We start from the raw sequence: 27,556 nt of genomic DNA on the forward strand, positions 1-27,556 counted from the left end.
TGCTACTGTCAGTAGCAGTACTGCTAGGAGCAGAGATTTTTATCGTTGTGGTCCGACGGTTAAGCCACAGACGAATGTCCGACGTCCCACCAACCGAGTCCAATCTCAATCCAGAAGAACCGAAAGCACCAGCCCCTGCACCTCAGTTCCAGCAATTCCAATCTCAATCCAAATTACTACCAATTCCAATACAAATCGAAGAAGGTCTGAACCGCTTACGCAAAGAGTATGCTACAGCTCCAATTGAGAGAAAGTTGTTGCTAAATTCAGTAAAAATAATGTTTAGGGTAGATGGGTATATCTAACCTCTTTTCTAACCTCATTTCTACCCTCTTGAATTTTCATGAATTTTCATGATTTCATCGTAAATGTTTTGTCATGAATTTCATCGTAAATGTTTTGTCATGATTTCATCGTAAATGTTTTGTCAAGACTTCTTCGTACATGTTTTGTCAAGACTTCTTCATCGTAATGAGCGTAAATGACCCAAAAATAATGTTTATGTTAGAATGTTAGATCTAACACGTTTTCTAACATGTTTTCTAACATGGTCTAAAACATACAAAACTCATGAAATTTCATACGGAATTCAATAAAAATAATGTTTATGTTAGAATGTTAGATCTAACATGTTTTCTAACATGTTTTCTAACATAACTATTTACAAGCGTTTTACATGGTATATGTTGCGATGGTTCATGACTCTAAACAATTTCGTGGCTTCAATTTCTTCTTTTAGTACATCGAATGTTTTAACGATACCGAAAGTTTCTTTATACTTCTTCTTGACGTCAGATAGAAGGAAATCTTCTGCAGTTGGATAGTTTTTGTTCAGAAATGTCAACATGTCCATTTTATCTTCTGCTGGCTTTTCTGCTTCTTTCTTTAAGTCAGCATAGTCGTTTCGCATACGTTCTATCTCTTTGACGGAGTAGTTATATTTCCTCATTGCTGCTTTACATTTAGAACATTGTGGGTTCATTTTTGCGTTATATTCTGAAACCTTACCTGCTAGTATGACTAAGGCGTCAATTGCTCTCTTTAACTCAAAAGTTGCGGGTTTTATCTGTTCATTCCATATCTTACCTCTTCTATCTTTATCTCTTATTTCCCAAACACATTTTGCAACTAATGAAACAAAGTTGTCGTAGGTCTTAAATTCTTCGGATTTGTAAAGGTCAGAGATGTTCTTATATACCATATCGCAGTCTTTGTCCATGACTTTGTGGTTGCAATGAAATCCAAGAAACTCATAGTTTACCTTTCGTATGAACTTCTTTATTTCTACTGAGTCAGTCAGTCCGACTTCTATTTCGTCGAATTCGGGAATGGTTAGTTTTTGTTGTTGGATTTCAGGAAGTTTAGGTAAATGGTCAATAATATCCTGCATTTCATAAAGATACTGTTCATTTGTTTCATCTTTTGCACTACAGTTTAAAGTACTTGTTAACAATTCCTGCTTTATCTTCTGGATTTCTGTTTCGAAAGTATATGAAGAAGGAATGAAGCTTTTCATCTCTACTAACATTGACGTAGGATTCATGACTAACGAGTTTGGTGCTGTTGTTGCTAACATGTTCTTACAATAAAAATAAAAAATATTTTTTTAAAAAAACTAACTTTATTTTTTATGTTTTTTATGAAAGTGTCAAAACTCATGAATTTCGAGAGTTTTCTACGATGTTAGAAAAGTGGTTAGAAAACGTGTTAGATCTAACATGCTAACATAAAATATATTTTTGTGCTATGTTTTCTACGATGTTAGAAAAGTGGTTAGAAAACGTGTTAGATCTAACATGCTAACATAAAATATATTTTTGTGCTATGTTTTCTACGATGTTAGAAAAGTGGTTAGAAAACGTGTTAGATCTAACATGCTAACATAAAATATATTTTTGCCGAAAAAAATGAGTTTTGGTTGAAAAATACGGTGGAGCCAAAAATGGCTCGACCTCAAAACAAGCATTTTTGTGAAGAATATACCAACCCGCGGAAAACAGCGGGTTGCTTTTTTTATACAAAATTCAAGAGTTTTGTGTGTTTTCTACGATGTTGTCAAAATGTCATGTTGTCACACTTTTTCAGAGAAGTTAAAATGACCGAGGCACATAGGCACATAGGCACACCTAAAAACCATCTAACCAAAACTCATTTTTCAGTACTTTTTCAGCACTTTTCCGTAGTTGTATATGAAAGACAATTCGAGATAAAAGTCATAGTACAATGGTATAATATGCTGCACACCGTTTGTTGTGAACCAAACTTGAAAGTCAGAGAAACTGTTACTAGGTGGTTCGTAGAATTTAGAAGCAAAGTCATAAAAGTCCTTACCGATACACAGAAAACTGTTGTTGCTTGAACTGAAACTTGCATGACACATAACATTTTGAGGGTCAAACACGTTTCTATAAACTGTCAAATCTGTTGGTGGGCGTATAAATTTAAACGGACCGTCAGGTGGTAATGGTTCGTTCTGGTTTAGTAACCGAAGAAATTGTGCCCAAGAACGTTTGTCTACTTCCCAAAATAAAAACTGTGTACTTCTTGGAGGGTTATTTTCAATCCTTTGAAATGAAACTGTGGAGTTCATCTTGTCATATTCTAGTTTCAGATAGTATGTTCCATTTAGTAAAGAATCGTATTTTTCTTGAAATTCCCAGTAGTATTTGTTTATTTGAGTTTGAAAGTCATTTAGAGTCTTCTCAAGGTTTTCGTCTGAACGAATTGTAAAGATTCTCATTTCGTCAAATTTGTCTATTAGACCATCAGAACCTTCATATTGCCCATGAAAATATACTGCAAACATAAAAGCGTTAGTTCTATTTGAAAACAAAACTCTTCTAAATCCTATTGCCTTTGCATCTGAAGGACTTTGAAGCCAACGAATTGGAAAGTCAAACCTGTAAGTACGGGATGAAATTTCTTCATCTGATATAGTCCTACCGGCGTTTGTAAAGATATAGTCTAACGGTTTTGTATCTGCTACTTTTGTTCTTTGTTTTTCAACCTGAAACATTTAATATATGTAAAAATATATGGTTTTAAAAAACGTTTTTACTTCATATTTCTCATCTAACAAACATGTTGTCTGACTGCTTGAGGGTTAGGTTGGTACCATTCGAACTTCACGCTTACAATTCCTTCAATTGCATTCAAAATATCTGAGTCGGAGTCAAACATTTGTTCTCTCTTTGTAGTCTTGAAAGCGTCAAGAAGTTGTGCGGCTGTTGTGACATTGCCATGTGAGTAGTATATATGACCGTCCAAATCTGTTATAGTTAGTCTGAGATTGTGTCCTTTCTTATTTCCGTCTTGAATGGCAGCAAGTACACCCATGAAGCCTTCTTTGTTCTTTCCTTCGTCAAAGTTTACTGTAAAGGTTCGACCAGATGTAATTTTACTTCTAACTTCACGGTACTTTTCATATGCATATCTTGTTCTTTCCATGGGAGCATGACCATCCTCTGCACTACCTTTTTTCCTTCTCAAAGGATGCAATTGTTCGTCATGTTTCCAGTAGAATCTGGCAAAGCCGTCTTGTCCTTCAACTTGCGGCTCGTTAACATTGAAAGGCAAGTTCATAAGACGTTCTTCTTCTAACCTCTCTAATCTGTTTGGATAGTTGGTTCGCGCTGTTTTTAAGTCCATTTCGTAGGTCAGACCAGCCAGTTTGTCATAGACTTTTATGGGTCTTCCCTTCCTATATTTAAAATTCTTCGAAACTTTCCAACCATATCTTTCTAACTCTGCTTTTATTCTAGCAGACTTTCTATCCATTCTATATGGGGGCATTTTTATAAAAATAAAAAAATGTTTTTCCTTTACTTTACGTAACCACCCGCTGCCAAAAGTCTTTGACGCCAACCCATACCAGCTAATGAAGGTTGACTTTTAGTATTGAAACTAACCTTTGGTTTTGGTTTATCTTCAGTTTTTGGCTCCCCTTCTTCTATCGGTCTTTCGTCACTTTTCGGTTCCTCTGACTTTACCTCACTTGCAGGTATGGTTGTGTCGTTAGTATCTTCGTAAATATCATATGCCATTTGTTTTTGTTTTCCTTTCAACTTTTTGTGTTTGTTGTAAAGTTTAGAATATTTCGACTCTAAGTCAATGAGATGTTCTATAATGAACTGTTGATCGGTGAAGTAAACTTTTCCATCTGTTGTCTCGAAAGCTCCTTCAGACTTCAATATTTTATTTGTGAGAGTCTGTTTCTTTTTTGAGATACTAGCCGTTCCATTTCTATGAAAAGTGACTTTGTAGTTAGGGTTTGTATTTCCAGACCTGGCACTTTCTATTATTGAATTTTTCTCTTCATCTGTAAGTTCTTTGACAGGTTTTGACAATGGTTCTGAACTTTTTGTTTGTGGTGTCAAATCTACCGTTTCAACTTCTTCGGTCATTTCATCTCAGTAAAAAATTTTAGTTTGGTTTGTTTTCAACTGGTTTTTAGGTTTTTTAAGTCGGTCTAAAACTTCCTGAGGTATAGGAAGAACTTGACAAACACGTTGTGTAACTGCTGGAAGTCGACAAATCCATCTTGAACCCATTTGTCTCAATGCTGTATTGTTCATTTCATCTCAGTAAAAAAATTTACATTCCCCAAGTTTGAGGCGGTTGAGGTTGGTTATTGTTTACCCACTGTTGTGCATGGTTATATCCTCTGTTAAAGAATCTTTCACCTTGGTCCATATAGTGTCCTGCTTGGTTATAGTAGTCATTTGCTTTGTTATAGTAGTTTCCTGCTTGTCTTCCTACATTGTCCATCCATCCTTGAACTTTTCCTCTTGTTTCAGGATTTGGAATAAGATTTGCTGCATCTCGTGCTACCTCCCAACCTTTCTGTACAGTTTGTATAATAGGTTGTGCTTTCTCTTTAAGTATACCTAATGTACTCAAAATCTTCCTTCCAATTCCAAATGCACCTCTGGCTATTGTTCCCACTGCGGGCAAAAATCTGGATGCAACTCCTGCTAATGCGCCAAATAAACCCATTTCTTATGGGTTAAAAAATGACGAATCCAAACAAGGACCCCTATGTTTCTAAGGCAACAAAAAAAGCACTCATGTAAAAATCTTTAGTTCAACACCAAATGCTTGGTTTATGGATATCTTGGAAAACATTCCGAGGTATAGAGAAGATGGACCTCCATACTGGCTAATATTTGTCGGTCAAAACACAAGATACTGTGAAGCATACCATTACAGTCCAAAAATATTTTAGATATCTTAGCAGCTTTGACAATATTCGTTGACAAATACCATCCAACAAAACTGACATCTGACTGTGAAAGTTCTTTCAAATCAGACGATATTAAAAACTATCTGCGTTCAAAAAATGTAAACCAATATTTCATTGTCGACCAAAACCATTCTGCTCTTGGTGTCATTGACAGTTGTATAAAAATCTTAAGAGATTTAAATCAACCACAAGGTGGTGAAGCAAATGAAATGTCATATGACGACAAGTACAGACACTTCTCCATGGCAAAGATGAGACAAGTTTTAAATATTTACAATAGCCGTAAACAAAAAGGTTTGGGAAACCATTCCCCTGAAGAAATGAAAAACAACCCCGACTTAGAGAAAGACTATATATTTAATAGTTTAGTCAAAAGAGACAAACAAGAAAGAATGCCAGGCTTCAAACTTAAGAAAGGTGACAAAGTAAAAATAGAAATACCTAAACGCGACCCATATGAAAATACTATTGACTATGACAACAATGGGAACTCGACAGGTACTCACGTTCGTGTTCGTAAAAATAGAAGAAAGTATACAAGAGAATATTATGAAGTTTTAGGCAAACATGGCAAAATGTACAGACTGCAAGCAGAAGATAAAACTACTATTGTCAGACCTCGTTTCAAAACTTGTCAAAGTTCAAGGTGGTATACTTTCAAAGACAGTTCCAAACAAATATAAGACAACTCCTGACGAATATGCTAAAGAAGTTGAAAATGACGACTAAGCAATTCTATACCATGCGTAAACTGTCATGTAAGGTGGCATGTAGTCTTTACTTTGTCCCGTTGTTGTGTATATCCCGAAACGCGATGTGTATGGTTTCCATCTCCCTGAGTGTCACTCCAGTAACAATTATAGCAAACTTAACCTCGTCTTTAACATCATATCCTTACCTTTTGTCATTCCTGACCAATCCCAATATCTATGCTTATGCCAACCTGCTTGAGATGTACTTAAATCTATGTAGTGACTGTGCGCAGGTAAATTTTCACCTGAAATCGTTTTACTTCCTCCTGTTTCCTTTGAAGAGTTTGCACAATACAAAAACCTGTCGACTATTTGAGTCCAAGTTCCAAAACCAAGTACTACTTCTGGTCTGGTAGAGTTCATTGATATAAATAGAACCTATAGGATATACTGTTTGAAGTATTTCTGTCTTTAATGTTTGAAGCTCTGTTTTGTCTGCTTTTTTATATAACTTTTCTTCAAGTTCATTTACGTCAGAGATGCTATGTCTATGATATTTTTGTGGGTATGTTCCTTCTGTCCATGCGAAAATACGTTCTTTTGTTGCATCTACATATCCTTTTATCCATGTCGAGTCTGCTTTTGTATTCCTTAACTCTGTAACACCTTTCTCAAGCTCTTTCAACTGTTGTCCATCTTCCATTAAACCTCTGGTATGACTTGAAACCGTTTGTGCCAACATATCTACAGTTTCTTTGTCGGCTTTAAGGTCTAAACACCCTGAAACCCATCCTGTATCGGCTTTAGCTTTTAAAATCTTTGTTGTCCGTTCATGGTACCAGTCAACCCTTTCTTTAATTTCATTGTCTTTTTCATCCACATATTCCTTATCTGCCTTCTTCACTAACGCACTAGTCACACATGCTAACTCATCGTCAACATATGTTTTATCTGCTTTCTTTTCAACATCCTCTTTGTTGCATAAGCTTTGTTAGCTCTTTCTTCTTCTTTTGCTATTGCATCGTCTACATACTCTTTGTCAGCTTTGTTGTTCAATATCTGCTTTCAAAAGAAGTTCATCTATAGGTTTCTCGTTTAAAGTTCTTTTTGTTGGATTTTATACAAACAGTATGGTTCTTGTTGTCTTGAAACAGAAACTCGTCTGTCATTGGGTTTATCGTCAGTTTTAAGCCTTCTTTCAATGACTCAGATATCTTAGAATAGTTGAAAAGTTTGTTGTGTTCTTATTTAGAGCTTGCATAATGAGTTTGTCGGTGTGTTGTATTTCTCTCATAGACGCTGTTTCATTTGACATTTTTATTCTAGATAAAATATGCTTCCAATAGAAAAAGAAAATTCAAGAGTTGCTACAACTAAACCATTAGATAACTTTTTACTAATGTCGGTCAAAAGTTTGAGACAGAGACCGTAAAGCATGAAGGCTATCGTTTTGACTACCCATTAAGATGGTTAAGAGACCCATCTGTCACAAAAGCTATTGGCTTCGTAGAATGAAGTTTGTGTCTGTAGAAGATAAAAGTTTTCCATTTATTGTAAGGTTTCATATAGATTATATATCTGAAGGGAATACGAAAAATGTGCGGAAGAAATTGAGCTAATACAAGTTGACCTTTCATCTTCTCTACAGACTGCGTTAAAAAATATAGAAGATAAAATAAATTCATGTTATGCAAAATATTGCTGATGAATATGCAAATACCGAGAGCACACTTTATGTGAGATTGTATATGACAAACAAAATTCACAAGTGTCATTTCAAATCTACGAAGACAATCCAAAGAAAGACGAAACAAATATATACAGAATTCACTGCAATGTCATGGTATTATTTGCAAAGAATGTTAAATCAGAAAGTCGAACTTCCTTTAGCAAATATTTACAGTCGATATGCAAGAGATGAACCATATTTATTTAAAGATGTTTCGACCCAGATGCTATTATAGTTCATGCTTCATTTTCTGGTGCCGCAAAACTCTTTCTTATGCTTGCAAATGACTTTTACGAAAAACCTACAAAGTTATACGAACCACCAAGTGGAAGTATTTCAGACTTTCAAGTATGGTTTACTACAGATGGAAGAAAAAGAATAATTCCATTATACCATGCGTTTTACTTAGAACTTAGTTTCATATATAACTACTATCGAACGGTAAAAATATAATTTTTTAATACGGTTGAGGTGTTGGATTTGGTTGCCAACTAGACTGTGGTGCAGGTTCAGGCTGTTGTATAACAGGAGCTTGTTCTTCTGGTTCAGCGGTCTTTAGGTATAATACCAACAAACTGACCTACTCTTTTACCAATATTTTTGACACGCTTCCAAATTCCTCTTCCTACGGTTTTTATTCCATTCCATATACCTCTTCCAACTCTTCTGAAGAAGTTTCCTATCTTACTGAAGAAACCCATTTTACTATATGTAAAAATCTAATGTCCGCCTAGTCTCTTACGTTTCCTGTTGAGTTCCATAGCATTCTTTAACTGGAGCTCATACATTCTGTTTCTCCTCTGGTAGAAAACATATTCTGGGTCAACTCCTGTGTTCGCGTCATCTGCATAAAGTTGTTTATATCCCACTTCAGGGTTTGTATAAAACTCTTTCCATCTCATATTTGCATACCATGGTGGTAAGCCTAACGCAGCGTCATTTGACATGGCAGTTGATGCATTTGTACATCTGTTGGCACTTGACCATAGTTTGCCATTGCAGTTTGTATTCTAACTTCATTTGGAATATTCTCTGGGTTTGGTTGTCCAGGTTGCTGTGCATTCGCTAAGTTCTGTGCGTCCATTTAATATTAGATAAAAATATCTCTTACGAGTACATATGCTGAACATTTGCTGGTATTGGTTCATCTTCATATTCTCTATATCTTTCTGCCACGTCAAATAAGTAAATGACACAATGGAAAAAACCTAAAACAAGTAGTCCTATTTCAAACCACATTTAGTTACCAATAAAATTTCTTTATTGAGATTTCTTCGTAAAGACTTTGTCAAGACTTCTTCGTAATGAGCGTAAATGACCCAAAAATAATGTTTATGTTAGAATGTTAGATCTAACACGTTTTCTAACATGTTTTCTAACATGGTCTAAAACATACAAAATTCATGAAATTTCATACGGAATTCAATAAAAATAATGTTTATGTTAGAATGTTAGATCTAACCTCTTTTCTAACATGTTTTCTAACATGGTCTAAAACATACAAAAACTCATGAAATTTCATACGGAATTCAGCAAAAATAATGTTTATGTTAGAATGTTAGATCTAACCTCTTTTCTAACATGTTTTCTACCCTCTTGAATTTTCATGATTTCATCGTAAATGTTTTGTCAAGACTTCTTCGTAAAGACTTTGTTGAGATTTCTTCGTAAAGTTCTTCATCGTAAAGACTTTGTAAAGTCTTTCTCATGAACTTTCTTGTCAATGTTTTGTTGAGACTTTGTAAAGTTCTTCATCGTAAAGACTTTGTAAAGAAAGTTCATGAAAATTCATGAGGTTAGAAAAGAGGTTAGATCTAACACGTTTTCTAACATAAAATCTATTTTTGGGTCCTTTACACTCATTACGAATAAGTCTTGACAAAACATTTACGAAGAAGTCTTGACAAAGCATTTACGATGAAATCATGAGTTTTCTACGATGTTAGAAAACATGTTAGAAAACGTGTTAGATCTAACATTCTAACATAAACATTATTTTTGGGTCATTTACGCTCATTACGAAGAAGTCTTGACAAAACATTTACGATGAAGAAGTCTTGACAAAACATTTACGATGAAGAAGTCTTGACAAAACATTTACGAAGAAGTCTTGACAAAACATTTACGAAGAAGTCTTGACAAAACATTTACGATGAAATCATGACAAAACATTTACGAAGAAGTCTTGACAAAACATTTACGAAGAAGAAGTCTTGACAAAACATTTACGATGAAATCATGACAAAACATGAAAACATATATAATTTGTGAAAAGCTCCTGGAAGACCCGTATATATAAAAACTTCATTATACTCATTCATCCTCAGGGCTAGAAGGCACGAAGTGCCTGGAAGCCCCACTACCTTTTTTTTTTTTTTTTTTTTTTTTTTTTTTTTTTTTTTTTTTTTTTTTTTTTTTTTTTTTTTTAAACATAACATTCTCTTAAAAATAGTTTAATTCATTGAATACCTCACTTTGTCTCAGCATAACTTTTATCATATGTGTATAGAATGAGACATATTTCTTATAATTGCTCATTATATCTCTGTTTTGAGAGAAATTTTCAAAAAAGAATGCTTGTTTACAACATTTTGCATAACAATAATTATATAAAGCTAATGTATGAGCTATCTTCATATATTGTTGTGAATAAAAAGGTACATTCACTAGGCGATAACAGTAAAATGGGATGAAAATAGGATAAATAGCATCCCTATATAGTGCCTAACAATATTTATACGGGCCAAAAAAATTGGCTAGAGATTTGGCGAGTTATAAAACTTAGAAAATTGAGAGGGATTTTTATTTTTGAATTTTTTTTGGAAAGTTAAAATTGCGATTAAAAATCGATTTCCAGGAGAACTAAGCATCTCATCATATATTTAAATCGATAAAAATATTAAATAATAGTTGAATAGTATAACAACGTGAAATTATGGCTGAATATACAGAAAAAATGAACATATTTGACATTTTTGAAAATTCATACGTTAGATGGTGACAGACTCATAAACTATACTTTAGCTAAGATTGATATATGGTTTCAACAACACATGGTTAAAATCGTAAAAGTATTTTAGATTTCAAAAAGATATATATGGTAATATAATGGAACAAAGTCAACAAATAGCATGTAAAATATGTTATAATTAACTTTTTATTAGATCCAATAGTAGATATCGAATGGTTTCCAGCTTTATGGTTAATTATTTTCTTTTCGAGCTTCTCTTTAACTGTTGTATTAAGGTTGTAAATTTTTGATGCTAGAAACTATGGAATCTTCTTTGCTGCTGCATTTTTCTTGAGAGTTCTTGCAATTTCGAATAGATCTGCGCATTGTATGAAATGGGGGCTTTAAAATATCTTGAATCATAATAGGACTGCTTTTCCAAAGGAATGCTTACTTGTAAATCAGAGAGTTTCAAAATTGAGAGCAAGATTATCATCATAACTTTCGATTTTGCTGCGAAAAAGGAAGACAAGTAATTAACAAATCATTTACTGTTGTTCATCAAAAGAAGAAAACTTTGATAACAACTAATGATGATAAAATAAAGCTATCTTTTAATATTTTAAATTGATAAGACATTCAAAATATTTGAATGGTTTAAAATATTTTCTTTTAATTTCTATAAGATATTATCATGATTATATAATAAAATTTAAATTTTTATTCAAAAAGGCAATATTTCAAACTTTTAATTTCAAAAATCTTAATTCTGCAATAAATGTATTTAATTGTAGCAAATTTAATGATCCTTCGTCATGCTTAGCAATTTGGAACTCATAAATTAATGATTTCTTCAAGTAAAATTCTGCATTATTTCAAAAGTCAATAATTCTCTAGTAACTTTTCTTCAAACCCTAACCATTATATTATATGTATAATGGAGAATAATTGCAAAGAAAGATAGCCGAATTTACTGGGTAGTTCTTGTGATGCGAAATAATTGCAAATTAACACCTAGTTTTAACAGCATCAATCTCTTTTTGCTCTCATTTAAATGCATTCGCACACTTTAATTTTGAAATATAAGAGTTTTGGAAATTATCAAATTTATCTGCTCAAATACTATAGATCTTCATAAGTGTTAATAGAATCACCAGCCTTACATATAGTGTTTAATATAATGATGCACATTATACTGAGATTCATTCCTTATTCATCTAGTTATTATAAGATTTACAACCCCATGAAAATTTAAAATTTTGTCAAAAATAGTGAATGTACCTTTGTGAATAAAAAAAATAGAAAATTTAAGGGTGCGCCCGGGAGGATCATGTAAACTTCAGAATTTAAAACCTTAATTTTTAAGCAATAACTTGGTACCTAAATAGGTAGGAAAACTCTAAAAATATCAAAAAATACAACTTGGCTCCATAATAATCCTGTCATGGTGGCTGTTTGTATCCCCTAGTATTTTCCTCTTGAATCTCTTTTTCTGTCGAAATTAAATTCAAATCTCAGAAGTAGAAGTGAATAATCGACTTATTACTGCTATTATACGAATAAATAAATTCATTATATTATTTTTATTTACATAATATCTGTTTGAAGTCCATAATTCTATAAATTTTTCTTCAAAAACATTACAATCTTGATAGTTTTGATACTGTTTAATAGGTTTTTGGCACCTTATTTAGTATTTACTACGTATCGAGTCGATCTGAACTTAATTTTCGGAAATTTAAAATATTTATTATAAGTAAAATCTGATTTGAAATTTATGTTTAACTACTCATATCTTGCATTATCCTGAGTAGCTTTTGTAAAAATTCATCAAAAAAGATTTTAACGTGCTTTAATCTTTATTTTTTAAAATAATGCATATTATTATATACCTAGCATATTTACAAATTTTAGTGCTTTCAAAAATTTAATCCTCCTCCTCTCAAAGAGGTAGGGCAACGATAGGTCAAAAAGGCTTCTCTGATAGATTTCCTTGCCTTTTGGATATGCTATAATATATAGCCTAGCATGATAGGATATGATGTCAAAAGTTAGAACATAACTTAGGATCTTGAGAAAAATGAAAAACAAAAATTACATAAAAAAAGAAAAATTTTATCTAATTTGTTTTTTTGGACCGAATAAGTAATTTTATTGAATTTCAATACGACACATAGATTTTATTATTAGTAATAAATATAATGGTTTACTATTAACAAGGAACCTAAACTAATGAAAATTTGATTTCAAATATTGTATATGATTATCATAGATTACCAAAATATATTGCTATTTATGAGGATATAATATTGATTATTAGTAAATCGTATAAATTTAATCAATATACCATGAATATTGAATGAATTTCTTGATTCATAGGGGTAAAACGCGCTTTTATATGATTTAGACAGAGAATTTATGAGATGTAAATAACACAATAAAGGTTTATATTGAATATTTTCTAAAAATAAATCGAAATTATAAAAAACAATACATTTATTCATTGAAACTACTTGGACAAATATGAAACAAGCATTCAGGCAATACTTTTGAGACTTCAACGCATCTGATAATTTTTATATAACTTCACCTCTTATGCTTAGAGTGGAGGTATTGAGATCGTATAAGTATAGATGAGCTCACATTCAGATATGATGTGTGAACTTCTTTTTCACTGCAATTTTGAATCAGAATAAACTCAAAACAAGAATAAAATGATATACTCACTCTCTAAATGTGTTCGAGATTTAAAGTTGTATGAATAAAACGATTCATCTTTCGAAGCCTCCCATTTAATGAGAGACTTCGAAAGATGAATGTATTCATGTAGAAAATACTATATATGACCATGTGTGATACTAAAGATATCAAAATGTTCATTTTTAAGTGCAATAGAAGGGTTATCTCTCGTAAATCTCAATTTAAGGAAGATTTAGAAAGAACTCCTTTCCTAAGTAGATAGTGTGTGGTTTCTGTCTTTTGGTTGATCAGGAACTATGAAATTAAGTCGGACAGAAAGAAGTTCTTTCCAAAACAGACTCCAAATGAGTTGTTCGAAAAGAACTTCCTTCTGTATATGGATAATTGTAGTTACCGCACTGAAGTATGTGATTGTGATGATGGAGTTCTCGATAAATCTAAAATCGGATTAAGATTAATTGAAAACTCAAGTAATTCTTTGAAATCTTGTGTTGTCTGGCACTATAATAACCAAAGAATGAGAATATTATGTTGAATGATGAGTACGTGTGCTCGGCATTCGCCGAGCGAATTGAGTTTAACGTACTATGAAAAGTGACAAATTTGGGCTTTTTTTCCTAGGGTTATGATCTCTTCCTTTCTGCTCAATACGACAGAAATGAAAGAATGAATTTGTACTCCCTAATTGATTACTACAATCTGTATCTATCTTTAACATAGAATTAGCTGCATTGTGATTTATACTCCAGAATTATTCAATTTAAGATCAACCTCGTAAATTTTAATCATATTGCACCAATACTCCTACGTTGAGATAAGAACATGATTATACATACCAAAGCCCCATATTAAAAATCAAAATTTAGCACCTCCATTATGCAACCACATTATTCGTCGCAAATAAGTATATTTACGCATATTATGATGCATATTCACACAACTCGTATACATGAAAAGTTATTAAAATCAGACAAAATTATTGCAATAAGGAAAAAAAAACAACTTTATTATATATGTTAGTAATGAATTACAAATATTTCTACAAAGAATGCTCAATACTTCATATAATCTTCGAATATTTCTTATTACAAGTTAATACATTTTGACTCGAACATGATAAACAAAAGCTGACACGCTGATTACTACATTTATGAAAATATAGTACGTTTCCATTCATCTGTTTACTTGTTTTTGTTGGAATAAAATCATTTTTTTTTCTTTCATGAAATAAGAATTTTGCTGCGAAAGCAATATCTCTAACAATAATTAATACATTACGTCAACTCTGGAATGAGTATTTATCAAATATGATATCAAAATCAAAAATTAGTTGTTTTTTATGAGTAAAAACGATGTAAATTGATTATTTGACTAATTATCAAATACTTTGATTTTCCAAATTTTTTTCGAAATTGATTTTTTCATGTGAAAATTCAAATTGTTTAATTTCATTTTTGAAATTTTGAATTTTTTTTGGAATTTTGAGTTGATCAATTCAGCAGAATTGATAATGCTATTGCTTTAGGGCATACCACAAGGTGATGAATAAAAGGTGAACATTAACAAATTATTTTAAATCACAAATATCATCCTCATCAACTTTAATTCTAAAAAGAACTGTACTGAATTATGAAAATGCATGATTTACATTATTAAAATCTTTGAATGAAAATAGTACAAGATAAGTTTTTATTCATTTTTAATTAGATTTAAACGAAAAACTACTCCATATTAAAATTTAAGTCGAGAAATCGTATTTTGTTCTTATTTGTTAGCATTTTGTAGACATTCTAATCTTGAATTAATTTGTTACATGATATTATTAACAAATTTAACTGAAAAAATATGTTAATATGGAATAAACCATGATTATATAAGCTATCAATGCTATATATACATATGTAAAAGATTCATATTAACTCAATTAACAAAAATGATAGATTTTCATAAAGGTTCAATCTAGGTTCGTCCGAAAATTTTGATTTTTATATAGAAGACATAGTTTCATATACATAATTAAATTTTCAAACAAATTTGATCATACCATTTATTAAGCAGGATAGTATATTAATTACTATCAGTATAAAAATATAAAAATTATTATATTTAATTATTGCATAATTTAGTCAAAGAGTTATAAGCCTCAAGTGATCGTTATCACCTTCAATGCACGTATACTTTATTGATTCATAGATATTTAATCTATGTTTGACATGTTGTTGTCGTCATTCGTTTTGTTCCCATTCTTCCTAAGTTAGAATTAGAGAATACACCATCCACATCATCTAATTTGGTCCTCAGCGATAGATTGGTTCATTTTGGAGGAGTCCCATCAGACAGTTTTCGAGCACCAAATATCAAAATTTAATGTATACAAATCTTTAGTGATTTATCTCTTTTATGATGAGTAAAAGGTTTCTGCTCATCAACATTTGATTTCCGACATATATGATTTCTAATTGCAATTATTTACTTTCTTTTTATAATCTAACTCTGTGACTCATACCATAAATTAATTATTGGAAAGTGTCAATATGTTTGGCACAACGCATGGCGGAAGATACCAAACCATGCAGGGAATATGATACGTTTAAGATCTCCGAACTTTTTTTCCAAAAATTTTCTATCGTTGCCCTACCTCTCCTCTCAAATAAACGTACATCCGGGTGGTCTGTTTTTTGCAAAAAATAAAATTTCATTTTTTATGCTTAAAAAGTCAGAATTTTTATTTGCTTCTGGGATATATGATGGCTATATTAGGGCTGTACAAAATCGAGAAAAACATTGCCGTGCGGTAATATAGGGTCAAAAAAATCGCGCCTCGGCACTATTAAGTGCGCATTATATTTAATATGTCCTTTTTTTTCTTTTTTTTCTTCTTCTTTTCCTTTCCTTCTTCCTCTCCTTCCTCTTCTTTCCTTCTCCTTCTCTTTTTACAACAACGTCGAAGATCTTCGAATTTGATTGTTGGAAAAGCATCTATTTCAGATAAAGGATGCCTTTCTCACAGTCAACATACGAGGGTCCTGGCTGAAACGTTCTCAAAAAGCTGAGATGGTAATTCTCTGATCACTCATAGCTGGGCAGGTAGTCATTGCTGACAATACCTGTCTTTATGCATGCACGCTTTCATGTATATGGGTTTACACTATCAATTCGCAAAGTTGTTCCGAATTCTTCCAAAATGGAAGGACCCGAAACAACTTTGCTTGTTAACGATACAGACGCATTACTTTGCATTGATACTGTGCTGAGTTGTGTAGAAAGTTTGATTAGAGTTGTTTTGTTCTGGTATCTCTCATCTTCTGATGAGAGAAATCAAAGCAAAACAACTCTAATGAGTTTGTTTTCACTCATTTGTATGTAGGTTTTTAGTTCGATTGGAGCTGCTTCATAATGAGATCTCTCATCAATTGATGAGGGAGATCATAACAAAGCAGCTCTAATGTATATGCTCGTATTAACCGGGCTGTAATGCGTTGTAACGTCAGCTTGTAGTTCGTTTGGGGCCACTTCACATTGAGATGAGAAGAAATGATTAAAGGACTCTGAAAGGCTTTGCCGTTGATGTTGTAATCGCATTACTTGGAACTAGCTGGATGCAGTTAGTATACAAATCTTGCGTACGGTGGCACTGCGTTCCTCCGTACACGAGACTTGTGAATTTGACACTTTACAAAACTGTTAACGTATATTTTACAACACAAACACAAACACCAACTTAACCTTAAATATTTATAAAGCCGCCAACCACTTCACCTCACTAACGTTTTCACAAACGACTTCACTACTGTAAAAAATAAACGTTCTCACTTACAAAAGTATTGCAACTCTTCCCATTGCTGTGCTTCACACAATAGTTCATATTCTTCAGTATCGCTGCTGTCGCTCCAATCGTCAGAGTCAAAGTCACTGTCAAAATAAATGTTAGTAAGTTTTGACAAAGCTAATGAAACACGCTTACCGTTTGTATCGTATGCTTGTATAAACTTTCCATTCTTCATTCCTTCATAAACGCTCAAACTAACTTTACCCTTTCTCCCTCGTATCTGATAGAATGTATTTTCACGAGGAACGAAGAACAAATTCTTGAACTCATGACCGTTGTAGTTTGTTATCTCAATAGTTTTCGTCATTACATCCAAATAAAATAAAAATAAAATAAAAAATAAAATAAAAAATAAATGATATCACCACCCTCACACGTATGAAAACATAGCACAAAAATAAATTTAGGTGAAGTGGTGAGATCTCACCTCTTTTTTCACCTGTTTTTTCACCCTGTTGAATTCATTGCTTTATAACTCTCTTCCTTTCTCCAACTCTTCTAACTTCTTCTTAAGTTCAGCAATGTTGTCCTCATGAAGTTTAATCTTCCTTAATATACCTTCTTTATCTAATGGTTGCTTTATCTTTCTAAACTGAACTCTACCATCCTTCATAGTATGAATGTAAAAACCTTCTGGAATAATTCCTGATTTAATGTATTCTACCAAAAACTTTTGTTTCATTGCTTCAGTGACTTTATTTGTCATTTTACTCTAAGGTGAAGCTAGCACAGCGATAATGGATTTCATGACTTTTTAGTATTTCATGCAATCTTAACAGATAGCCTTACAAGTACTTCCAGTGTCCCTAGCTGTCCTCCTTTTTTATATAACTCCATGACATTTATAATCTCGCGAAACTTAACAGGTAGCATAACAGATTAAAATCAGATGAGGTTTGAACCAAAATTTCTAAGCAACGTTGTCAAGGATTTTTGAGGAACTAGGGACAGAGTGTGGCAAAGTCCAAGATTTAATTTATCTTCATCTGTTTCATCAGCTATCTCATCTAATATGCCAATATTTTTATTCATAACTCGTGGCAAACTCACTAACTTTCGTTATGTTCATCTGCATGCTTCATCTGATAGAAAGTATGACTTTCATTAACTCTGTGAGATAATGAAAACTACTAGGGACAGAGACCATGGCAAAGTTTATGACTTTCATTATTTCCAGAACTTAATGGAAACTACTAGGGACAGAGACCATGGCAAAGTTCATGATTTAATTTATTCTCTCACTAACAACAAACACAAACTCCAACACTAACGACAAAATAAATGTCCTCACTTCTTAACAAAGTAATATGTGCTTCTTACACCACCATAGCTCAAACGTTTCTTTTCAAACATCGATTGAAACTTATTTTGAGCCATTGGCTTTAGTCTCTTTTTCTTCAAATACGCCAAGAAATCTTCTTCACATCTTTTCACTTCATAGCCTTCTTTAAACTCCTCCTTGTTAAGTTCTATGAAATCCTTTATCTCATTCTTTGTTGCAATGGCTTCTTCACGAACGACATCATGAACTATTTCAACACTGTTCTCATGAACGACCTCCTCACTGTCTTTCATAAGCGTTTCATCACTGTTCTCATGTATGACCTCCTTACTGTCTTTCATAAGCGTTTCAACACTGTTCTCATGTATGACCTCCTCACTGTCTTTCATAAGCGTTTCAACACTGTTCTCATGTATGACCTCCTTACTGTCTTTCATAAGCGTTTCAACACTGTTCTCATGAACGACCTCCTCACTGTCTTTCATAAGCGTTTCAACACTGTTCTCATGAACGACCTCCTCACTGTCTTTCATAAGCGTTTCAACACTGTTCTCATGTATGACCTCCTCACTGTCTTTCATGAACTATTTCAACACTGTTCTCATGAACGACCTCCTCACTGTCTTTCATAAGCGTTTCAACACTGTTCTCATGTATGACCTCCTCACTGTCTTTCATAAGCGTTTCAACACTGTTCTCATGTATGACCTCCTCACTGTCTTTCATAAGCGTTTCAACACTGTTCTCATGTATGACCTCCTCACTGTCTTTCATAAGCGTTTCAACACTGTTCTCATGTATGACCTCCTCACTGTCTTTCATAAGCGTTTCAACACTGTTCTCATGTATGACCTCCTCACTGTCTTTCATAAGCGTTTCAACACTGTTCTCATGTATGACCTCCTTACTGTCTTTCATAAGCGTTTCAACACTGTTCTCATGAACGACCTCCTCACTGTCTTTCATAAGCGTTTCAACACTGTTCTCATGTATGACCTCCTCACTGTCTTTCATAAGCGTTTCAACACTGTTCTCATGTATGACCTCCTACTGTCTTTCATAAGCGTTTCAACACTGTTCTCATGTATGACCTCCTCACTGTCTTTCATAAGCGTTTCAACACTTCTCATGTATGACCTCCTCACTGTCTTTCATAAGCGTTTCAACACTGTTCTCATGTATGACCTCCTCACTGTCTTTCATAAGCGTTTCAACACTGTTCTCATGTATGACCTCCTCACTGTCTTTCATAAGCGTTTCAACACTGTTCTCATGTATGACCTCCTCACTGTCTTTCATAAGCGTTTCAACACTGTTCTCATGTATGACCTCCTCACTGTCTTTCATAACTTTCAACACTGTTCTCATGAACGACCTCCTCACTGTCTTTCATAAGCGTTTCAACACTGTTCTCATGTATGACCTCCTCACTGTCTTTCATAAGCGTTTCAACACTGTTCTCATGTATGACCTCCTCACTGTCTTTCATAAGCGTTTCAACACTGTTCTCATGTATGACCTCCTCACTGTCTTTCATAAGCGTTTCAACACTGTTCTCATGTATGACCTCCTCACTGTCTTTCATAAGCGTTTCAACACTGTTCTCATGTATGACCTCCTCACTGTCTTTCATAAGCGTTTCAACACTGTTCTCATGTATGACCTCCTACTGTCTTTCATAAGCGTTTCAACACTGTTCTCATGAACGACCTCCTCACTGTCTTTCATAAGCGTTTCAACACTGTTCTCATGTATGACCTCCTCACTGTCTTTCATAAGCGTTTCAACACTGTTCTCATGTATGACCTCCTCACTGTCTTTCATAGACGTTTCAACACTGTTCTCATGAATGACCTCCTCACTGTCTTTCATAAGCGTTTCAACACTGTTCTCATGTATGACCTCCTCACTGTCTTTCATAAGCGTTTCAACACTGTTCTCATGTATGACCTCCTCACTGTCTTTCATAAGCGTTTCAACACTGTTCTCATGTATGACCTCCTCACTGTCTTTCATAAGCGTTTCAACACTGTTCTCATGTATGACCTCCTCACTGTCTTTCATAAGCGTTTCAACACTGTTCTCATGTATGACCTCCTCACTGTCTTTCATAAGCTTTTCAACACTGTTCTCATGTATGACCTCCTCACTGTCTTTCATAAGCGTTTCAACACTGTTCTCATGTATGACCTCCTCACTGTCTTTCATAAGCGTTTCAACACTGTTCTCATGTATGACCTCCTCACTGTCTTTCATAAGCGTTTCAACACTGTTCTCATGTATGACCTCCTCACTGTCTTTCATAAGCGTTTCAACACTGTTCTCATGTATGACCTCCTCACTGTCTTTCATAAGCGTTTCAACACTGTTCTCATGTATGACCTCCTCACTGTCTTTCATAAGCGTTTCAACACTGTTCTCATGTATGACCTCCTTACTGTCTTTCATAAGCGTTTCAACACTGTTCTCATGAACGACCTCACTGTCTTTCATAAGCGTTTCAACACTGTTCTCATGTATGACCTCCTCACTGTCTTTCATAAGCGTTTCAACACTGTTCTCATGTATGACCTCCTCACTGTCTTTCATAACTATTTCAACACTGTTCTCATGTATGACCTCCTCACTGTCTTTCATAAGCGTTTCAACACTGTTCTCATGTATGACCTCCTCACTGTCTTTCATAAGCGTTTCAACACTGTTCTCATGTATGACCTCCTCACTGTCTTTCATAAGCGTTTCAACACTGTTCTCATGTATGACCTCCTCACTGTCTTTCATAAGCGTTTCAACACTGTTCTCATGTATGACCTCCTCACTGTTTCATAAGCGTTTCAACACTGTTCTCATGTACGACCTCCTCACTGTCTTTCATAAGCGTTTCAACACTGTTCTCATGTATGACCTCCTCACTGTCTTTCATAAGCGTTTCAACATTCTCATGTATGACCTCCTCACTGTCTTTCATAAGCGTTTCAACACTGTTCTCATGAATGACCTCCTCACTGTCTTATTATAGCGTTTCAACACTGTTCTCATGTATGACCTCCTAACTGTCTTTCATAAGCGTTTCAACACTGTTCTCATGTATGACCTCCTCACTGTCTTTCATAAGCGTTTCAACACTGTTCTCATGTATGACCTCCTCACTGTCTTTCATAAGCGTTTCAACACTGTTCTCATGTATGACCTCCTCACTGTCTTTCATAAGCGTTTCAACACTGTTCTCATGTATGACCTCCTCACTGTCTTTCATGAACTATTTCAACACTGTTCTCATGAACGACCTCCTCACTGTCTTTCATAAGCGTTTCAACACTGTTCTCATGTATGACCTCCTCACTGTCTTTCATAAGCGTTTCAACACTGTTCTCATGTATGACCTCCTTACTGTCTTTCATAAGCGTTTCAACACTGTTCTCATGTATGACCTCCTCACTGTCTTTCATAAGCGTTTCAACACTGTTCTCATGTATGACCTCCTTACTGTCTTTCATAAGCGTTTCAACACTGTTCTCATGTATGACCTCCTCACTGTCTTTCATAAGCGTTTCAACACTGTTCTCATGTATGACCTCCTCACTGTCTTTCATAAGCGTTTCAACACTGTTCTCATGTATGACCTCCTCACTGTCTTTCATAAGCGTTTCAACACTGTTCTCATGAACGACCTCCTCACTGTCTTTCATAAGCGTTTCAACACTGTTCTCATGTATGACCTCCTCACTGTCTTTCATAAGCGTTTCAACACTGTTCTCATGTATGACCTCCTTACTGTCTTTCATAAGCGTTTCAACACTGTTCTCATGAACGACCTCCTCACTGTCTTTCATAAGCGTTTCAACACTGTTCTCATGTATGACCTCCTCACTGTCTTTCATAAGCGTTTCAACACTGTTCTCATGTATGACCTCCTCACTGTCTTTCATGAACTATTTCAACACTGTTCTCATGAACGACCTCCTCACTGTCTTTCATAAGCGTTTCAACACTGTTCTCATGTATGACCTCCTCACTGTCTTTCATAAGCGTTTCAACACTGTTCTCATGTATGACCTCCTCACTGTCTTTCATAAGCGTTTCAACACTGTTCTCATGTATGACCTCCTTACTGTCTTTCATAAGCGTTTCAACACTGTTCTCATGTATGACCTCCTCACTGTCTTTCATGAACTATTTCAACACTGTTCTCATGTATGACCTCCTCACTGTCTTTCATAAGCGTTTCAAAGTCTCCTTTACTCATTACTTCAATCTCATGCTGTTCACAGTAGTACTTAAACTCACTGTATATGTCTTTGTTGTATGTTATATTGCTTCCCATGTACTCCATGAATTTTTCAAGCACTTCCTCATAATTCACTGTTTCTTTCTTTCCACGACCTTCTAATATCATACTTGCTTCGTAAATATAACTTCTTGCAGAACCGTCTCGCTTTCTACTTCTCTTCACAAATTCTCTCATCTTGCCGCCAAATACATTTGAACTACATGCAAAGAATTCATTCTCCTTCGCAAATTCTTTATATCTTCTGTAGCACTCTGTACAATTCCATCCGGATACAAACTTTTCATAGAACTCCTCGTAAAACATTTGGTAAGGTGTTTTGTTCATTTCGATGAGTTCTTGTTTAGCCCTGGTGAATGGTATCTTCCTTACATCAAATTCACTTAAATCTTTCTTCATGAAGTACGTCAGTAAGTTTGAATAAAACTCTTCATTAAAGCTTTCAATGAGATTTGAGAAATATTCGTAATTTCCTTTGTATCAGCTGCTTACGTCAATGACAACAAATCTTCTGTCGTCTTTGTCAATCTTTACTGAGTTGAAGTTGTTAGATATCATGATGATATTACAAACATTCTCTATCTTTCTTACTGGCTGACACTTCTGATTTAAGTCCAACTGAGTCTCTGTTACTATTGACTTTAGTGCGTCGTGGTTCATGACCTTAGACGTATCGCATGAGCTTAGTTCATTGCATACGATGAGCTTCATGTTCTCAATAGCAGCATTGAATCTACCAACCACATTCTCTATTGCCGTTATATTATTGTTGGCGTACTTGCTAATGAGCTCGCATAGAACATTAATAAGTACATTCTTACCAGTTCCTTGCTTTCCTATTAACAAAAGTACTGTTCCAGTCTTTCCACAAGGATTTTGAACGATGTAGGCGAACCAGTTCAAAACATACTCATAAAGCTCTTCATCCTCATTACATATGACATCGTGAACATGTTTCAAATATCCTTCAATAACGTTCTCATCTACTTCATTCAGTACCTCATACTCATATCCTCTGAAATAGCTGTAAATGTCATCTCTTTCGTCAAAGAATCTCATGCCTGACTTCATAAGATAGTTCTTGTTCTGACCCGCTTCATAAATCATCAGTGCGTTCACATCCTTCTCCTCAATACGTCCTACATAAATACTCTTCATGAGCTTATTGAATTCCTTGCTATCTACTGACACAAGTGTTGTTGTGTCTCGTATTCCATCATAATCTTTCACTAGATATGTCATACGTGCTCCGTCAATAACGACAACACATCTTCTTAAGTCATTTATAACACTAGCTATGTCAATACGTCCTCACTCATGTACTTATTTCTTCTCAAGTCCTTTAGTGTGAAAGTGTCTCTAAGTTCTATTTCAAGCAATTCATTTACACATCCTTTACAATACTTCTCTATAAAATATTTCTGTCGTTCTTTACTAAGTTTTTAACAGCTCTGAAGAACCATGTGTTTTGACTCAAACATCCTTCACAACTTCTCTCATTCATTCCTAGTTCTTTCATGTCATTATCTTCAACCTCTATGGTCTCATTGACTAAGGTCAAAGGGTTCTTAGTCATTGCTGGTCTTATCTGAAACAATGTTTGTGCAACAGGTTTAACTAGTTCAGCAACGTCCTTCCTTAATATGAATAGCTGTTTCCACTCATCTTTGCTAACAGTTCTTTCATAACCACTGACAGTAATGATTTCATTTACTGACCTTAGACACTTATGTTCTATCATTTGTATTGCTTTTGTGTAAGGCTTTCGTGAGCATAGGTTGTATATGTCATTCCTGCAATGTTCATTCATGCCAATAGTACTAAATCCTTTCTTTGCTGTTGAGTGCATAATATCCATTAGTTCCTGTGTTCGTATTGCTGTCTCATAAAATACAACAAGACCTTTGTCATCTATGACGTACTTACCGAAAACATTGCTTATATTCTTTAACCATGAAATAACATCCTCATTCATGCTGTCAAACATGAAGTAAGGTCTTACATACTCTTCACTTATAAGATACTCCACAAAGTACTTGTTAAGCTCTATGTCCTCGTGAGCGATTTCATTAGGTTTGATATTAGTTCCTTTTGTCATTGCTGTCATGTACTTCACTCTCATAGTTCCTTTCAATAGCGTAAAAGTACTTCATTGTTTCATAACTGCTCTAAATTGTTCAAAATTCGTACAACATAACTTTTAACATTAGTGAAAGAACATGAGCGAAACAACAACATCTAACATTACAGAAGAAGTCAATGACAATGCCGATGAAAACATTACAGAAGGAGCTAGTGAAAATATTGACGAGTTCAGTGAGGAAGAAGATATTGAGGACGTCAATGAGAACGTTAGTGGGGAACAAACTCAATGGGAAACATTGAGAAATCATGAAGATTATGAGATTTGTACGACATATCCTTTTACTATTCGTCGAAAGAAAAACACATATTAAGAGTGAATGCTTAAATAATCATGGTTATATTGTGCTTAGTTTAAACAACAAAATACATTTAAAGCATAGAATTATTGCAGAACAGTGGATTGAAAATCCAAACATTTGAAAGAAATAGACCATATAAATCATGATAGAACGGACAACAGAATCTCAAACCTTCGTTGGTGTTCTAAATCTGAAAACAATAGAAATAAAAGCAAGTATGGCGATATAGTTTATGAGTTCGTTGATGAAATATCTGACGAAGCTGTTGAAATAACAGATTATGGTAAGCATTCGTTTGAGTTCTACTACTATGTTGAGAATGAGGACGCATTCTATTATTATACAGGTCTTAACTATCGAAAACTTCATATAAACTTTACAAAAACAGGTGCTGCTTATGTTTGTATGATAGATACAGAAAACAAGAGAGTAATCTTATGCATAAACAAATTCAAACGCTTGTACGGCTTCATGTAGGACAAACATTATTTTTCAACACTAACGCCAACACGTAGGACAAACATTCATGACTAACATTACTGTATAACATAAATGATTTGTCATGATTTCATCGTATATGTTTTGTCAAGACTTCTTCATCGTAATGAGCGTATATGCTTTGTCATGATTTCATCGTAAATGTTTTGTCATGATTTCATCGTAAATGTTTTGTCATGATTTCATCGTATATGTTTTGTCATGATTTAATCGTAATGAGTGTAAATGATCCAAAAATAATGTTTATGTTAGAATGTTAGATCTAACACCTTTTCTAACATGACCTCATGGAACTTAAACGTAAATGTTTTGTTATGACCTCATGGAACTTAAACGTATATGTTTTGTCATGACCTCATGGAACTTAAACGTAAATGTTTTGTCATGATTTCATCGTAAATGTTTTGTCAAGACTTCTTCATCGTAATGAGCGTATATATTTTGTCATGATTTCTTCATCGTATATGCTTTGTCATGATTTCATCGTAAATGTTTTGTCATGATTTAATCGTATATATTTTGTCATGATTTCATCGTAAATGTTTTGTCATGATTTAATCGTAATGAGTGTAAATGATCCAAAAATAATGTTTATGTTAGAATGTTAGATCTAACACCTTTTCTAACATGTTTTCTAACATGACCTCATGGAACTTAAACGTAAATGTTTTGTTATGACCTCATGGAACTTAAACGTATATGTTTTGTCATGACCTCATGGAACTTAAACGTAAATGTTTTGTCATGACCTCATCGTAAATGTTTTGTCAAGACTTCTTCATCGTAATGAGCGTATATGTTTTGTCATGACTTCTTCGTAATGAGCGTAAATGATCCAAAAATAATGTTTATGTTAGAATGTTAGATCTAACACCTTTACTAACATGTTTTCTAACATGGAGGATTTCATTAGATATAAATATTATTTGGTGAAAGTATCCTAAAAATATTTGATGGACTTTAACTAAAATAATGTTTAGGGAAGAATGTTAGATCTAACACCTTTTCTAACATGTTTTCTAACATGGAGGATTTCATTAGATATAAATATTCTTCCTTCATTTCATTCTATACACAATTTACATCATAGACGATTTAATAGATATAATACTTTACTGTTTCATTAGATATAAATATTCTTCCTTCATTTCATTCTATACACAATTACATCATAGACGATTTAATAGATATAATACTTTACTGTTTCATTAGATATAAATATTCTTCCTTCATTTCATTCTATACACAATTACATCATAGACGATTTAATAGATATAATACTTTACTGTTTCATCTGATATAAACATTCTTCCCTAAACATTATTTTAGTTAAAGTCCATCAAATATTTTTAGGATACTTTCACCAAATAATATTTATATCTAATGAAATCCTCCATGTTAGAAAACATGTTAGAAAAGGTGTTAGATCTAACATTCTAACATAAACATTATTTTTGGATCATTTACGCTCATTACGAAGAAGTCATGACAAAACATTTACACTCATTACGATGAAGAAGTTTCGACAAATCATTTACGAAGAAGTTTCGACAAATCATTTACGAAGAAGTCATGACAAAACATATACGTTTAGTTTCGATGAAGAAGTCATGACAAAACATATACGTTTAGTTTCGATGAAGAAGTCATGACAAAACATGAGGTGAGAAAAGAGGTGAGATCTCACCACTTCACCTAAACATTATTTTTGGGTCATTTACGCTCATTACGATGAAGAAGTCATGACAAAACATATACGCTCATTACGATGAAGAAGTTTCGACAAATCATTTACGAAGAAATCATGACAAAGCATATACGCTCATTACGATGAAGAAGTCATGACAAAACATGAGGTGAGAAAAGAGGTGAGAAAAGAGGTGAGATCTCACCACTTCACCT

At 33.8% G+C, this 27,556-nt stretch overlaps 10 protein-coding genes across 10 annotated transcripts, besides 6 other annotated features; 3 read left to right on the top strand and 7 right to left on the bottom strand.

Annotated features, from left to right (window-relative positions):
• Positions 1-7,125: part of a mobile genetic element that runs on past the window's edge.
• Positions 75-305, top strand: TVAGG3_0424000 (uncharacterized protein; the record flags this gene model as incomplete). The annotated part of the gene is made up of 1 exon (XM_001297534.1): positions 75-305. The coding sequence occupies one exon, from the start codon at positions 75-77 to the stop codon at positions 303-305; it is 231 nt and encodes a 76-aa protein (XP_001297535.1).
• On the bottom strand, positions 662-982 carry TVAGG3_0424010 (organellar and viral DNA polymerase type B; the record flags this gene model as incomplete). The annotated part of the gene is made up of 1 exon (XM_001297533.1): positions 662-982. The coding sequence occupies one exon, from the start codon at positions 980-982 to the stop codon at positions 662-664; it is 321 nt and encodes a 106-aa protein (XP_001297534.1).
• Positions 2,454-3,016, bottom strand: TVAGG3_0424020 (uncharacterized protein; the record flags this gene model as incomplete). Its single annotated transcript, XM_051233515.1, has 1 exon — positions 2,454-3,016. A coding segment is annotated over one exon (563 nt), but the record flags the coding sequence as incomplete, so codon positions are not given.
• TVAGG3_0424030 (uncharacterized protein) lies at positions 3,073-3,777 on the bottom strand (the record flags this gene model as incomplete). Its single annotated transcript, XM_051233516.1, has 1 exon — positions 3,073-3,777. One exon carries the CDS (start codon positions 3,775-3,777, stop codon positions 3,073-3,075), a length of 705 nt encoding a protein of 234 aa, XP_051103246.1.
• On the bottom strand, positions 4,594-4,995 carry TVAGG3_0424040 (uncharacterized protein; the record flags this gene model as incomplete). Its single annotated transcript, XM_051233517.1, has 1 exon — positions 4,594-4,995. The coding sequence occupies one exon, from the start codon at positions 4,993-4,995 to the stop codon at positions 4,594-4,596; it is 402 nt and encodes a 133-aa protein (XP_051103247.1).
• Positions 7,126-10,316: 3,191 nt separating the features above from the next.
• Positions 10,317-11,898: a mobile genetic element.
• Positions 11,899-13,851: 1,953 nt separating this feature from the next.
• Positions 13,852-13,899: a mobile genetic element.
• Positions 13,900-16,130: 2,231 nt separating this feature from the next.
• Positions 16,131-16,248: a mobile genetic element.
• Positions 16,249-16,578: 330 nt separating this feature from the next.
• Positions 16,579-16,839: a mobile genetic element.
• Positions 16,840-17,122: 283 nt separating this feature from the next.
• On the bottom strand, positions 17,123-17,449 carry TVAGG3_0424090 (uncharacterized protein; the record flags this gene model as incomplete). Its single annotated transcript, XM_001287166.1, has 1 exon — positions 17,123-17,449. One exon carries the CDS (start codon positions 17,447-17,449, stop codon positions 17,123-17,125), a length of 327 nt encoding a protein of 108 aa, XP_001287167.1.
• Positions 17,450-18,429: 980 nt separating this feature from the next.
• Positions 18,430-19,005, bottom strand: TVAGG3_0424100 (phage fiber proteins family; the record flags this gene model as incomplete). Its single annotated transcript, XM_051233518.1, has 1 exon — positions 18,430-19,005. The coding sequence occupies one exon, from the start codon at positions 19,003-19,005 to the stop codon at positions 18,430-18,432; it is 576 nt and encodes a 191-aa protein (XP_051103248.1).
• A 70-nt stretch (positions 19,006-19,075) lies between these two features.
• Positions 19,076-19,346, top strand: TVAGG3_0424110 (uncharacterized protein; the record flags this gene model as incomplete). Its single annotated transcript, XM_051233519.1, has 1 exon — positions 19,076-19,346. A coding segment is annotated over one exon (271 nt), but the record flags the coding sequence as incomplete, so codon positions are not given.
• A 2,644-nt stretch (positions 19,347-21,990) lies between these two features.
• Positions 21,991-22,404, top strand: TVAGG3_0424120 (uncharacterized protein; the record flags this gene model as incomplete). The annotated part of the gene is made up of 1 exon (XM_051233520.1): positions 21,991-22,404. The coding sequence occupies one exon, from the start codon at positions 21,991-21,993 to the stop codon at positions 22,402-22,404; it is 414 nt and encodes a 137-aa protein (XP_051103250.1).
• Positions 22,405-22,793: 389 nt separating this feature from the next.
• Positions 22,794-27,556: part of a mobile genetic element that runs on past the window's edge.
• On the bottom strand, positions 23,193-23,639 carry TVAGG3_0424140 (uncharacterized protein; the record flags this gene model as incomplete). The annotated part of the gene is made up of 1 exon (XM_051233521.1): positions 23,193-23,639. A coding segment is annotated over one exon (447 nt), but the record flags the coding sequence as incomplete, so codon positions are not given.

Source organism: Trichomonas vaginalis, chromosome V (genome assembly GCF_026262505.1).
Source record: "Trichomonas vaginalis G3 chromosome V, whole genome shotgun sequence".
Lineage (NCBI taxonomy): Eukaryota > Parabasalia > Trichomonadida > Trichomonadidae > Trichomonas > Trichomonas vaginalis.